Raw genomic sequence first — 14,501 nt, forward strand, 5'->3', positions numbered from 1 at the left:
GTATATGCGCTTTGCTACTGCTGTGTCTTTTAATTAATTTATGTCAATTGTTCAGATCGCAAAAACCATTGTTATTTCACAGGCTCTTTTCACTAGAAAATAAAATACACGACCAGTAAGATAATACAGACTTCTTGTCGCAACCAGTCAACCACTTACACTTGTTACAATTTTCTTTTTGAAAATTTCTTACATATGATTTAGTCTTTTAAAACCGGCGTTGGCCTGCCTGCCTTTTTTCTTCAAAAGTGTAATATTGACTAAACTACATAGGATACAGTCACACGAACCCAACAAAATCCGATGAACTGTCACCGGCAATCGCGACACTACTCGAAGACGCCATAATAATAGAATAATCTGTCGAATTACGGCTTACCGCTAATTATGTCCAAATAACAAATAATATTTTCAAAATGAAAACTAATAATACACTAATAACTAAGAAACAAATAAAAAATTCTAAATTGTAAGTCCGATAAGACTGACAAGAGACGAGCCGAGTTTACTACATTAATTCTAGACACGCGTAGTGCAAACAAAACATAATGCAAAATTACGTTAGCCCTGTAAGCTCGACAGCGATGTACGTCGTGATCGTGTATGCGCCTATACGAGGGAAAAAGTGCACTCGGCTCGATGCTTGATTTAATAAACGGCTTGGATGTAGCGATGTTTGACAACATAAAATAATAGGGCTCGGATTAAAATAAGAAACTTTATTACACACTAACACAAAAATTTCTGATAGATATTATTTTGAATTTTCATATCGCATACTTATTGCGTAGGGAAGCTGTGCTAGCTTTCATGGTAAACACGCCATTGGATCATACTAATAATTATTTTTAAAAGCGCTGAATCGAAAGGGAAGTCTATTTCCTTGGCCGGCCAGTAATCGATTTAACATGCCTTGACTTTTAGTAATGCATCAAATTCCACCCACAAATCTTAATAAATAATAATTTTATTCACCCAAAAAAGAATGGAAGCTTGTTTGGAATGTGATGGAAAGAAGTTTGAACATCTATCGAGGAATTAAATACCTCATAAGTTTGGGTTTAAAATCGTTCCTTTGAAGAATTAATTTATTCATTAATAAATATTTGTCGTAATAAGAAAACCTCATAAACTGCCTTTAATTCTGTGTTGCATTAGTTGAAGTATTAATTTATTAATTATGACAACATGATGTATCTTATTAACAGCTTGAGAAAACAGGTATAGTAATATTTATTAGACATTCTAGGGTCCAACGCTAGATGGCGTCACATAAGTTTGGACTTAGTGCATACAATTTTTTTAATTCGCTATAACTTTAAAACGACAACAGATATCATCGTCCGATAGTCACAATATGTTTGCACATTTTATGTAATTTTTAAAATATGATGTCAAAAATATACTGTTCAATTTGAACTTTTGGGGTAATATGAAAAAAACTGGAATTATTACAAATACCCTCTACCTCTTTTATTCAGAGCTATAGAGTAGTAATGAGATCGGACATTTAACGCCTTACTGCATGATTTTTTATTTTAAGCTGAAAAAAATATATGTGATAGTTTATGCCGCAAGATTAAGTAGAAAAATATTTTAAAAAATTAATAATGTTTTGTTTTTGAAAAAATATTACATTTTTGACATGTGCCAGATTTGGCACAAATTTTCCCATAGGAAAGGAAATAAAAAAATACCAGAAAACGTATTTATTCAAAAACATTATAAATACATCAAAAAATATTTAAACTAAATATAAACCTTAAGAATATTTAATTATCCCACGTGAAAACGGCAAAAACAATTTCGATCTTTATTTAAACACAACCTGACATTACACTTTTCACATGTAAATTGGGTTTTACCCTTACACTCGGGAAATTTGCATCTCTGGCGATCTTCATACCACTCAGAAAGATGGCCCACATTATCACGACGAATTTCTTGGGCTGGTATTTGCGCAAAAAGATATTTCCTTTTTTTTAATTCTAGTTATGGTTGAAGTGCGCAACTAGGTCTGCCCCGCTTTCTTGATATTACATTAGATCTTGTTAGAATTTCCGCCAATCCAAGTTTGAACTCAGCCAGTGGCAAATAACATTCGTCAGAATTCGTACTTATGACCGTAATATCCAACTGTTACAACATAACATGTCGAGGAAATGAAAAAAAATTCTTAGGTAAATTTTTTTGATCTTATTAGTATCCTATAATAGCCTAACATGCAATCCAAAAGATTCGCACCGCCCGCATGTGCTTTTTTTCCTTTCTACAAAATCTCTGCACTTCAGAAATAGGTTGACTGCCTACATACAGTAGTGGCCAAAAGTAGATAGAAAAAGTATTATTTTCATATAATTGTTTAAAGATTTACCCACAGGTCCCCTAGATTTTAAATTATTGTTATTTGTAAGGCGGTCTATAAAAAGATACCAATAAATTTCAGTTAAATATTTTGCTTGCTATCAGATAAAGCAATAATATAAATATAACTGGTCAAAAGTAGATAGACAAAAACAATTTTTGAAATATTTTTTTGTCCAGATATTTATAAAATAAAATTAGTATAGTATAGCTTCTCTTTAACTCAAGGTGCAACATGCCAGGCGAAATTAGATTCTCTCTTGATTTAAGACAACGCATTATTAATGCATATCGCGCGGGTGATCGTCAAATTGATATTGCTCGTAAATTTGATGTTAAAAGAAAAACTGTTTGGGCAATTATCAAAAGTTATGAAAGGACAGGATCATTAGAGCCAAAAAATAAATCTGGTAGACCAAAAAAAAATTGACATTAGAGCTGTACGCAAATTAAAACAAATTAGCCAGAATAACCCTTTCATGACTTCTCGTCAAATTCAGATAGAATTACAGGCTCTAGGGATTTGTAATGTGTCCTCAAGGATTGTAAGACGAAGGTTGGTAGAAGAGAATCTATTTGCACGTAGGCCAGCAAAAAAACCATTGCTTTCAAAAAAGAATCGCTTAGCCCGATTGGAATTTGCCCGTCAGCATATACACTGGACAAAGCATGAATGGAAACGTGTTTGCTGGAGCGACGAATCGAAGTTTAATTTGTTTAATTCCGATGGAATTCAATATGTTAGACGTCTTTCTGGCCAGCGTTTGAATCCCAAGTACACAAAACCCACAGTTAAGCTTGGAGGTGGATCAGTGATGGTTTGGGGTTGCTTCTCAGATTATGGAATGGGTCCGTTACATCGCATAGAGGGCATAATGGACTGGTTTATGTACAGGGATATCTCAGAGATGTTATGTTGCCCTATGTCGAAGACAATTTACCATTGAGATTCCAATTCCAGCAAGATAATGACCCGAAGCATTCCTCCAAAATTATGAAGCAATTTTTCGAAGAAGAAAACATACCAGTTTTAAAATGACCATCCCAGTCACCCGATCTTAATCCCATCGAAAATTTATGGGAAATTGTAGATCGTGATATTAGGGATACAAACTATTCAAATAAAGGTGAATTATTCGAACGGTTGCAACAGAAATGGAAAAATATTGGTTTTAAACTCATAGACAATCTTATTGAATCAATGCCACGTAGATGTCAGGCTAAAATAGACAATAATAAGTATTTTACAAAATACTAATATTGTAGATGGTTTAGTTTGTAATTAACAAAAAATACTTTGAAAAAAAAGAGTATTGGTTATTTTTTAAATTTGTCTATCTACTTTTGTCCAGCGTATATTTAGTTAGTTCTTATTATTTACCAAATTAGGTGATTGTTTCTAAAGAATGTTTTATTATTTTTATACATGTTTATGTTGCCCATAATATACTTAAATGTCTATCTACTTATGGCTATTACTGTAGGTTGATACTGTAGTAACTATTTTATTATCAAACCACGAAACTACAGACTCATCTGTATCATCCACTCGAGCCACTTTTTCAACAACCGTGCCCCTTCCTTTTTTTTCATTGCAGATCCTTAGGAAAATCAAAATCTGGAATTCGACTTTTGCGAACAGTGACAAGAGGCCCTCTTTGCTGAGATAAATAAGTGGTGAAAAGCTCGTAAACCAATTATCAAAAAAAACGTTGTAATTTTGATTCCTTGGAACTGACTCTGTCAGTTTTACTACCACATTACTACTTGCTCCAAGATCTGCTTGATGAGCCTGCAACTTAGTTGGTCCAGAAAAGAAATCAAAATCATAGCTGAAGCCTGATACTCCACTTAGTACAAATACTTTGTAACCCCATTCATGAGGTTTTTTCGGGTTATATTGCTTTAGGGTTGATCGAGCTTTTGTAGGAATAATTTGTTCGTTAACTGCAAGATGTTCTTCTTTTGGAACAAGTAGGCATCTTTCTCGCATTTTTTCTAATAAGGGACGAATTTTGAAAAGCTTATCATAGTCAAGTTCATCACGATTATGTTGCTGCTTTGTATTATCATTGAAGTGAATAAAACGTTTTATTTCTTCAAATCTATTGCATGTCATAGCTTCGGTTATTGCAGGTACAAGGTATGGCAGGTTCAAGGTACTGCTCCAATAAGTTCTAGTAGATGGCAGGTGTGCTACAGGCAGTATATATTCAAATTTTAATAAAAATATTTATTTCTTCTATTCGGAGGAGAACTGCTGCTTGGCTTCTTCTCCAAATAGCGGGGGACATAATTGTTCAATTGTGCCACTGGAGAGTAGTAGTAGTGGACTGTACTTGTTTATTTTGTATGTTTATCGAAGGACCACAGCTTATATGGCGCTGAACCAATTAACTTAATAAATGAAACAAAACTTTACCAAAACAAAATATGCTCATTTATTAGATCCGAAGACAGGAAAATGGAACAGTTATTCATTAAAGTAGTTGTAAACTATGAATTTGTTCATGTTCGTCTTTGCTGTCTTTTTGTATACTTAATTTTCTTTTATTTACACTCCCTTTGCTTCTTAGCAGTTTCCTTCACTCACTTCTTACTAACTACTAACAATGGTGCTTATACTCTAATTACAATGGGTTAATCACTTTAACCTATTGTGTCAACACACGACGACCGAACTCATAACTAGCGACAATAATACAGGTAGTTTTAACTGGGTTTAAAGTATAAGGGTGCTTACGGACCTTTCTAGGGCACTAAAGGTGTAAAGAGAGAGAGAGAGAGAGAGAGAAAGAAAAGAGAAAAACCTGTCTTGGGTATTAGGGGTAATAGAGATGATAGGGAAAACTTCCGTGAGCAACTTCTCACTCCGATCGCGACTCGAGTCACACACTACTTCTCGACGACAGTGCCTCAACTCGACTGTGGCAGTAACTCAACTCGACTGTGTATTGCAACTCTTGGACCAGTATTTGGCCATCAAGAGTCTGGAGAAAGAGACCCATATTAGGGTTTAAAGAGTAAAGGGAATACGGGTAACTCGTGAGCAACTTCTCACTTTGATCGCGACTACGACTCGCGACTCTACTCACCCACTACATCTCGGGGACAGTGACCCACCCTGACTTCTACAACAACTCAGATCGATCGTGCGACCTTTTTACCAGCTTGTTTTACTTAGTGGTAGTAAAGATGTTCAATAATTGCCTCTTTCATCAACAAGGGATGTGAAACGGGCTTGAGACCTAAGAGTCTGACAGTTTTATGGCAATTTATAGGTTATATTTGTTTTCTTTAAAAGTTTGAAATTTTTAAAAATAACCACTTTGAATTGATTATTTTCTGACCTGTGGGAACCTTCTAGGAATCGATGATGTCCTTAAAATTATGAACATAGACCAATTAAAAAATAAATACATCTCGATGACAGAAAAGGGTGTTGTTGGGTTATTTCCCAACATCTTCCTTACTTATATTTGCTGGTTTTTCAGGCCTACATTGGATAGCATATAAATTAGTCTGTTCCACTATTTACAGCAATATTTCATCAGTAAAAAAAACTTGAAAAAATCAAAAATACCATCAAAATATCGATTCCTAAAGATTCAGTTCCTTTAAATAATTTGTCTTCCTCAGCTACCGTCATGTTTTTTTCCCATTCAAGAACCACCTTGTTTGTTTTCTTTTTCTTGTACGCTGCAGCTAGGGTTGAAAGGGAAACATCATCTTCACTATCAGAATAATCGGTTTCACAAATTATGACATCCTCAACTTCTCTCTCAATATGTTTATCTTCGCTGGACTCTTCAATGATTGAATGATGATTTGAATGATTTTTTTCTTTACTGCAGCTTGCGTCAAATATGGCACAAGTAAATAAATGACAAAAAATTGACAACTATATGCATTGAAAGGCGTAATTATACCCAGATCACATAAATAAATACTTACCAAAACATAGATAATTTTAAAAACAAAAAAAAAAGATTTTTATGTGTTTTATATCACTTCAACTTTGTAAATAAACGTTGTAACACGTGGATGCCGGCGGCTAAACAGAATCTGACCTAATTCACAAAATAAGCGCTAGGCGGCGACAATATTAATTAGTTAAATAAATATTAGTTAATTATTATATATAATTAGACAATATTAATTAATAAAATTAAGTTCATATTAAAAAGCGTACAATATTAATTGAAAATAAAGAAGCGAAGGTGCCAAATATGGGACAAATTGCGGTCGCGACATAAAACCACAATGCCTGTTTAAAAATTAGGATTAAAAAAACATGTTCCAAATTTGGCACAGTATGCGGTAAGGGGTTAAAACAACTACATTGATCTTGCAAACAAAATTTGAATTGCTAAAATCAAATAAGTGGTTTAGAATTTACATTGATCTTAATGATTACACTTTCAATTTAGCTCTCAGCAACCCTACTATTGTTCGTAGGCCAATGAGCCTTAAACCAAAATGATAGAGAATTTTCTTGGGTTTCTAACAGTATGATCAAAAGTATAGGTTAATATATAAGTTTTCGGAAAAAGAAGATATTTTTTTTATTTAATTTTTAGTTACGCACTCTAGAACTAAAATACGGCATTTGAAATTAATTTTTAAAATTTTCTCACAGCCATTTTTATGATAATAAAAAAACGATTGATGATGATGATGAAAGATGTTCAGAGTGGTGCGATTTTGACTGTTTTAACAGAAAACTCGTATTTTTCGAACAGATTTCGACTTAGATGTCATGAGCTCAAATTTTGTAAAAAAAAATTTAAAGTTTTCAAAATTTTACTATGTCAAACTGTTTGGCCGCTAGGGCGTTTCTTGAATTTGGTCGATTTCGATAATTAGCCATAACTTTTTTGCTATTAAGATAATTGACTTCTGAAAACACTTTCTCAAAGTACTTTTTAATGATAAATATTTTTATGTTATATATTTTTATACAGGGTGTTCCATAAAGTTAATATTCCAAAAAAATTTTTTTTCTTATGGAATACATATTTTTTTTATAAATTCTTAAAACCCTTGAAATCCTCTTTTCAAAAATATATAACACCATATATCTCATTTTAGCTGTTTCCGATATTTCCGATATTACATTGTCATTTTTTCCATTTTCCAAGTCTTTTAATTTTTATAGAAGTAGGCTATGGAAAAATTTACTTCACTTAAATTATAAACTTAATATTTTTCGACATATTATAAAAAAATAAAGCAATTTCTAGGCATATTTACAGAGTTTAATATTACTTATAAACTAATATTACAAACTAGAACCATTTTTTTCAAAGTAGGTGTTCAAACTGAACACCTCCTTCTCGAATACATAATAAACACCTTTTTCTAACTGATTTACAAGCGTTTATAAGGTCAAGAGGTCTAATAGCACGAAAAGCTTGCCTAGTCGCTACTTGCAACTCTTCCCGTGTTTCGATAGTTCTTCCTTTAAAAACTAAATCCTTCAATCTCCCCCATAAAAAAAAAATGTAACGGCGTTAGGTCGCAAGATCTAGCAGGCCACAATACAGGGTGCCTTCGATTAAATCGGCACTATTGGTATCTTTGTTAATATTTAAGATACAGGATCGGTTAAATTAGGAAACTAGTAGGATTTTTTCTGTTGATTAAAATGGTGAAAACAGAAAAAAAATTGAACATCGCGTTTTCGAGAAAATGTGAAAAATGTACTTTTGTTAAATGGAATTCCCTGTATATTTTTACATAAATCAAAAGATAATAATTTTCTTAATAAAAAAGTTTATTTACACTAATAGCCTAAACCTAAAAATAACAAAGTTATAGCGATATTAATAATTTTGTCAAATTTAGGCAAGTTGGCTTTGAAATAAATAACATTAAGTAAAACTACTAATTTACAATAAATGAGCAAAAACGTCGCCATCTTGTTCAATACATTTCTGAGCACACTTAAGCACACGTCTTGTAGCTTTTAAGATTGATCTTCTATCTATTGATCCAATTATTTGCCTAATATGTATTTGAAGTTCATCAACGGTTCTGTATTTTTTTTATACACTTCATTTTTTATGTAACCCTAAAAATAAAAATCTAGAGGGGTTAGGTCTGGTGACCTAGGTGGCCAACGAATCGGGCCACGCGTCGCAATCCATTTATCGTCAAACAGTTTATTAAGTAATATTCTTACATCATTTAGTTGATGGGGAGGTGCTCCATCCTGTTGAAAATAGATTTGTTGCCGTCTCTCCAAGTTAACATTATCCAAATAATCTTCCAGCGCTCCAGATAATATGAGATCAACATATCTCCTTCCAGTCAAAGTGCCATCGTAAAACACAGGTCCTATTACTTCGCTTCCTATTAAGCCGCACCAAACGTTTATACTAAATTGATTTTGAGGATTTCTGAGATCAGTAAGGAAAATATTTTCTTGGGAACAATAGTATACATTTTTACGGTTAAACATACCTTTGTTTGGAAAATTAGCTTCATCGCTCCAAATTATACGGTTTAAAAATAGAAATTTCAACATCCTCGCTTACTATAAATTGGTTGCTTCTTCTAGTTCTTTTAAACACGTTTTCGTTACTTCTAAATTTTCTGTAGAGAATTAAAAAGTATCTACGGTTTGTCAAGTTACGAGTCTGGAATCTCTGGCGGTACTCTTCTAGCGCTCTGTCACTATTTTTTCGACATACAAGGTAACATTCTAACATATCACATTTTTCAATATGCGTAAAAGGCATTTTACTAATTTAGATTTTACAAAAATCACAAACTTTGCTAACATGCAACTGTCAGTATTTCTTTATTTAATAAAATCTCTACCGCTACTGTCATTTTATTATTCAAACAATGATTTATTTGTATTGCTCTCAAAAAGTTCAAGGCCAATTTGCCTAAATTTGACAAAATTATTAATATCGCTATAACTTTGTTATTTTTAGGTTTAGGCTATTAGTGTAATTAAACTTTTTTATTAAGAAAATTATTATCTTTTGATTTATGTAAAAATATACAGGGGATTCCATTTAATAAAAGTACATTTTTCACATTTTCTCGAAAACGCGATGTTCAAATTTTTTTTCTGTTTTCACCATTTTAATCAACAGGAAAAATTCTACTAGTTTGCTAATTTAATCGACCCTGTATCTTAAATATTAACAAAGATACCAATAGTGCCGACTTAATCGGAGGCACCCTATATAGGTCCCCTAGTACCAATCCAATAATCCCGAAATTCCTGATTTAAAAAATCAGTCGCAATTCGTGCGTTGTGCGAAGGACAACCGTCTTGCTGATAATACGTGTTTCGAACTCTCGCTAATGGTAAATTTTCCAAAAATGGTGAAACGTTGGTTTGTAAAACATTTACATAATCTTGGGCAGTCAAAATTTCATTAAAAAAATGAGGACCCAAAAATCTACCTCGAAAAATTCCAACCCAAATATTGAAGCCCAGCCGTCCCTGTCTGTTCGCGCGTACTACAACATGTGGGTTTTTTGTAGTCCAGTAATAGGAATTATACCTATTATATATTCCTGAAGTGTCTATTCGGCTTTCATCTGCCCAAATAGTGTTATTATGGAAGTCCAATCTGCACTTATTGACATACCAATCACAAAATGCAATTCTTCTCTGAAAGTCGCCATCCTGAAGGTGATGAACTTTCCTAACCCTGTAGGGTTTAAATTTGTGCTTTTTAAGCGTTTTTAAAACTCTGGTTTTCTCAACACCTATTTCCTCTGCTACTGCTCGATGAGACTTGTTAGGATGATCTAAAACCTCACCTATTATATTAAGTTCCTGAATTTCAGCTTCAACATCATCAACAGCATAAGTTTTGAGACTTGGCTTTTTAAAACTTCCGTGCTTCACAAGATTTAATTTTAACACTGGAAATATTCTTTTATCTGGTTGACGACGTTCAGGAAAGGTATTTAAATATAATTTACTGGCTGCATCGGAATTTTCATTAGACAGGAAATAACACTTACATGTCAACTTTTTCTTAATTTTCATAATTTTTTTTTAAATTCTCTAAATATTTGAGCACTATATACAGGGTGTCCCAAAAGTATGGACACACCCAAAAATCTTGGGAAATATGGGCGCTAGAAAAAATCTTTAAATACAAAAGTTTTGGGGAATCAATCGGTGCATCTGAGGCTGACCTTAAACTTGTCCTTCAAGGCTATTTGAAGGTCACAGCGATTTTTTTTAAATAGGAACCTTTATTTTTGACACCGGATTCTGAAAGAGCGAAAAATTTTACGTCCGGGTATGTATTGAGGTATGAGGTTGAAGTAATCCCGAGAGGTCAAATAATGACTTCTTAAAAATCTCGCGAGTTCAGTGGTAAAAGAAAACAAATAAAGGTCATACCCTAGGTAAGTCTTAACGAGGAAGCCAACGGTGATCTTGGATTTGACGTTGAACCTCATTTTCAAGGTCATTTGAAGGTCGACTGCATTTGTTCAAATGGAAATCCTTATTATTTGACCTCTTGGGATTACTTCAACCTCATACCTCAATACATACCCGGACGTAAAATTTTCCGCTCTTTCAGAATCCGGTGTCAAAAATCGGGGTTCCCATTTCACCCCGTAGCTCCAAAATACAGCAAATTCAAATATGTTACTGACAGGAGAAATAAAAAAATTCTATCAGGCTGTCACATATATCTGGTTTTGCTCTTTTGTGTCGGGATTCCGTGTTTGGATCTGGCGGGCATTTGGAAATATAAATTTTTATATGTATATTTTTCTCTACTATAAGAGTCTACAACAGAAATATAGTTAATATACCTGTACCCCTCGTTCCTCCTTTCCTGCCTCCTATTAGTAAATAATAAGTAAGCTAGGATAATTTAGATTTCTTTTCTTTTCGGTTAGTTATGGATGTAGGGTATGCATGCTACTCGTACAGTTTATAATGCGGTTCGCGATATTTTTTTTTAAATTATAAGTGTAATATTCAAGGTCTTAACAGCTCCTTCTTCTGAGGGTAGCTGAAACATGACCTTTATTTCCTCTTTACAGTTACATGTTGAATTAATATACACTGATGGATTTCTTTTTCTTTGTATTTATATTGTAAACTTATTTATATCTATGAGTGAGCATATGTAATATCTTATGAGGAAATATAAACTGTCTATTATTATTATTATTATATGACATGTGCTGTTTTTTACCAAAGCCTACTTCTATAAAAATTAAAAGACTTGGAAAATGGAAAAATGACAATGTAATATCGGAAACAGCTAAAATGAGATATATGGAGTTATATATTTTTGAAAAGAGGATTTCAAGGGCTTTAAGAATTTATAAAAAAATAATATGTGTTTCATAAGAAAAACATTTTTTTTGGAATAACAACTTTATGAAACACCCTGTATAAAAATATATATCAAAAAAATATTTATCATTAAAAAGTACTTTGAGAAAGTGTTTTCAGAAGTCAATTATCTTTAATAGCAAAAAAGTTATGGCTAATTACCGAAATCGACCAAATTCAAGAAACGCTCCTTAGCGGCCAAACAGTTTGACATAGTAAAATCTTGATAACTTTAAATTTTTTTTTACAAAATTTGAGCTCATGACATCTAAGTCAATTTTTTTCTATCTATTCGAAAAATACGAGTTTTCTCTTTCCTTAGATACAGTCGCTTAGCTCACTTATTTCCCCACCCTGTACAACATTTTAAACTCGATACTGTATATTATACGCGAGGTACAAGGCAGCAACTAAATTACGGGCCAATAAGAAAATACTTACGTCATTTGCCAACTTTAGCTAAAATTTTACTTACTTTTAATAATAATGTGTTTGGCAGGTTTTTCAACGGACCAGATTATAATGCTGGTATCTAGAGATCCACTGGCCACCAATAACGAGTCCGGAGACCAAGCTACGCAATTTACCCTGGCATTGTGAAAACCCCATTCTTGTTTTGTTGCTGGCTGAAAGAATTTATTGTAAATTGATTGCTCGGCGGGTAGAAAAAGAAAGTTTTGTGCCGTTGCACAAGAAAATCCTTTTTTTCCCGACAGAGTAAAAAAATTAAGAATGTCTAAATTTAATATTTATCACCCTCGTATTCGCTTTGGATTCCCCCCTAAATTAGTAATCTAGTATTCCCTCTTATAGAGGCTTACTTACAATCTTATCCAAGAAAGCAAAAAAAATGGAAGATTATTAAAATTAAGTTTTTTTTTATAAATCAAAGCTTACCTTATATTCTTCAGTATCATACAAAATCACTTTCCTGTTAGCATCGCAAGCGACCAAATATTTATCATCAGGAGAGTAAGCTACATCAGTAACAGGGCCCAAATGATCCAACTCCTTAACCTGGTTTAAATTATCTCCGCTCAATTCATAAATATGCACCTAAAGAAAAAAAAAACATAAAAGCCCCATATGTGATAATTTTAAGTAACATTACTTTGTTATCAATAGAACCGCCAATGGCAATATGTCCCTTTAAAGAGCAGCTAACACTGGTAGGCTCAAAATTGACCTTCAAAGTACTCAGTTTTCTGTTATCTTTAATTACGCTGATTTCGTTCACACTAGCCACTATTATGATGTTTTGTTCTTTCAAAACGTCCATACCTCGAGGTTGCGAGGCCAACTTAACGTCTTGTTGCCTATAGGTATTGCCTGAAAAAGAATGTAGATGAATTTTATTCTAGCAGACTCAGCTGTATACCGCAAGCTTAAAAAAATTGCATTAAAAGGAAATATAGAATAAGAATATTTCGTTGTTATTTTTTGTTTTATTTATTACTTAGTTACTCCCTTGTTATTTTTTTTTCATTTTTTGACCATGTGCTTGGCACATTTAGCCGCGTGTTCCAATATAGGAACTCATTCATAATACAACAGGTTGCTAATATAGTATTTAAAAAATTATACTATTGGGTAGTATGACATTGTATCTAATAAAAATAGTATTAAAAAAGGAATAGTGCAAGAAAAATTAATAGTAGGGATCTTAGACAGGGTCACACGCTTCTTGTCCTGGAGCCAATGCAGGACATTTTTTAAAAGACAAAACATAGGGGGGCTCGGATAGGTAGTTAAACAATAGGGATCTCCAAGTAACTAAAATTATTAACTAGTGCATATACGTTCAAGTTATATTTTCCTTTTGGACAATTTCAAACATTTTAGGAAAATAGAGATTCTATCGTCCCGAATTACGTTTGCCATAAGTGCAGTATGACTCATAGGAAGCAAGCCAAGCTCTTTCAATTTATTATGCAGAAACATCACTGCGTCAATATTATTTTTACATTCCAATAAAATATGGTTCAAATCATCAATTGACTGGTTGCCACAATTACATAATATATATAAGTCATTTATTTCTAATTTATGTAAATATTTATTAGAATTACTATGATCCACTAGAAATCTTAAGAAAGGTGTCAAATATCTTGGTACATTTGGAAACCATACTATAACTGCTAAGGGACGCTTTTATTAAAGTGTATGTATTTGAAGTATTTGCTAAATATGGAAGATATTTTCTTTTCCAAGTTTCTGAAGACCTCTTTCGGCTAATTGGTCACTATATCACTAAAGTGTAGTTTGGAAAGAATCCTATCTGTCTTAATTGCTTCCTTGGCCTCTTTATCTGCCAATTCATTTCCTAGCAATCCCGTGTCCTTTTAACCAAATAAATGCTACCTTAGTATTATGTTTATTAAGATTACTGATAGCCTCTCGAATCTTGATAACTGGGTGTTTAATATTATGTCCATTTTTCAGTGATTGCAAAACTGATTGTAAATCAGAAAGTATTAAAAAGTTTGAAATTATATTAGAATTATTAATACATTCGAGGGCTTTTAATATTGCTAATGTCTCTGCAGTAAAAATAGAAGCATGATCCTCACATTTGTATTTTCTTTTAATATTAATTTTCGGAATAATAAAGGCACAATCTGTACCATCAGCAGTTTTTGATCCATCTGTGTAAATTTTTAAGTAATTTTGAAATTTATTTAAAGTATCCTTCAGAATAGTTTGATTGGCTTTATGACAGTTCGTAAATGTAGGAAATATTATTGTGGGGTCATAAAAATTAACCCCAAAAGGTAATTCGTACATCCATAGTATATTTGTT

General features: G+C 32.7%; 1 protein-coding gene across 1 annotated transcript in view; it reads right to left on the minus strand.

Moving 5' to 3' along the window:
• LOC126744906 (actin-interacting protein 1) overlaps nt 1-14,501 on the minus strand; it is a 68,792-nt gene that overhangs the window by 13,827 nt on the left and 40,464 nt on the right. The window contains exons 8-10 of the mRNA XM_050452494.1: nt 12,813-13,030; nt 12,599-12,757; nt 12,177-12,327 (exon numbers count right to left, since the gene is read on the minus strand). Coding sequence (XP_050308451.1) covers nt 12,177-12,327; nt 12,599-12,757; nt 12,813-13,030 — 528 coding nt within the window. The remainder of the gene's footprint in view (nt 1-12,176; nt 12,328-12,598; nt 12,758-12,812; nt 13,031-14,501) is intronic.

The sequence above is a fragment of the Anthonomus grandis genome, chromosome 15 (assembly GCF_022605725.1).
Source record: "Anthonomus grandis grandis chromosome 15, icAntGran1.3, whole genome shotgun sequence".
Lineage (NCBI taxonomy): Eukaryota > Metazoa > Arthropoda > Insecta > Coleoptera > Curculionidae > Anthonomus > Anthonomus grandis.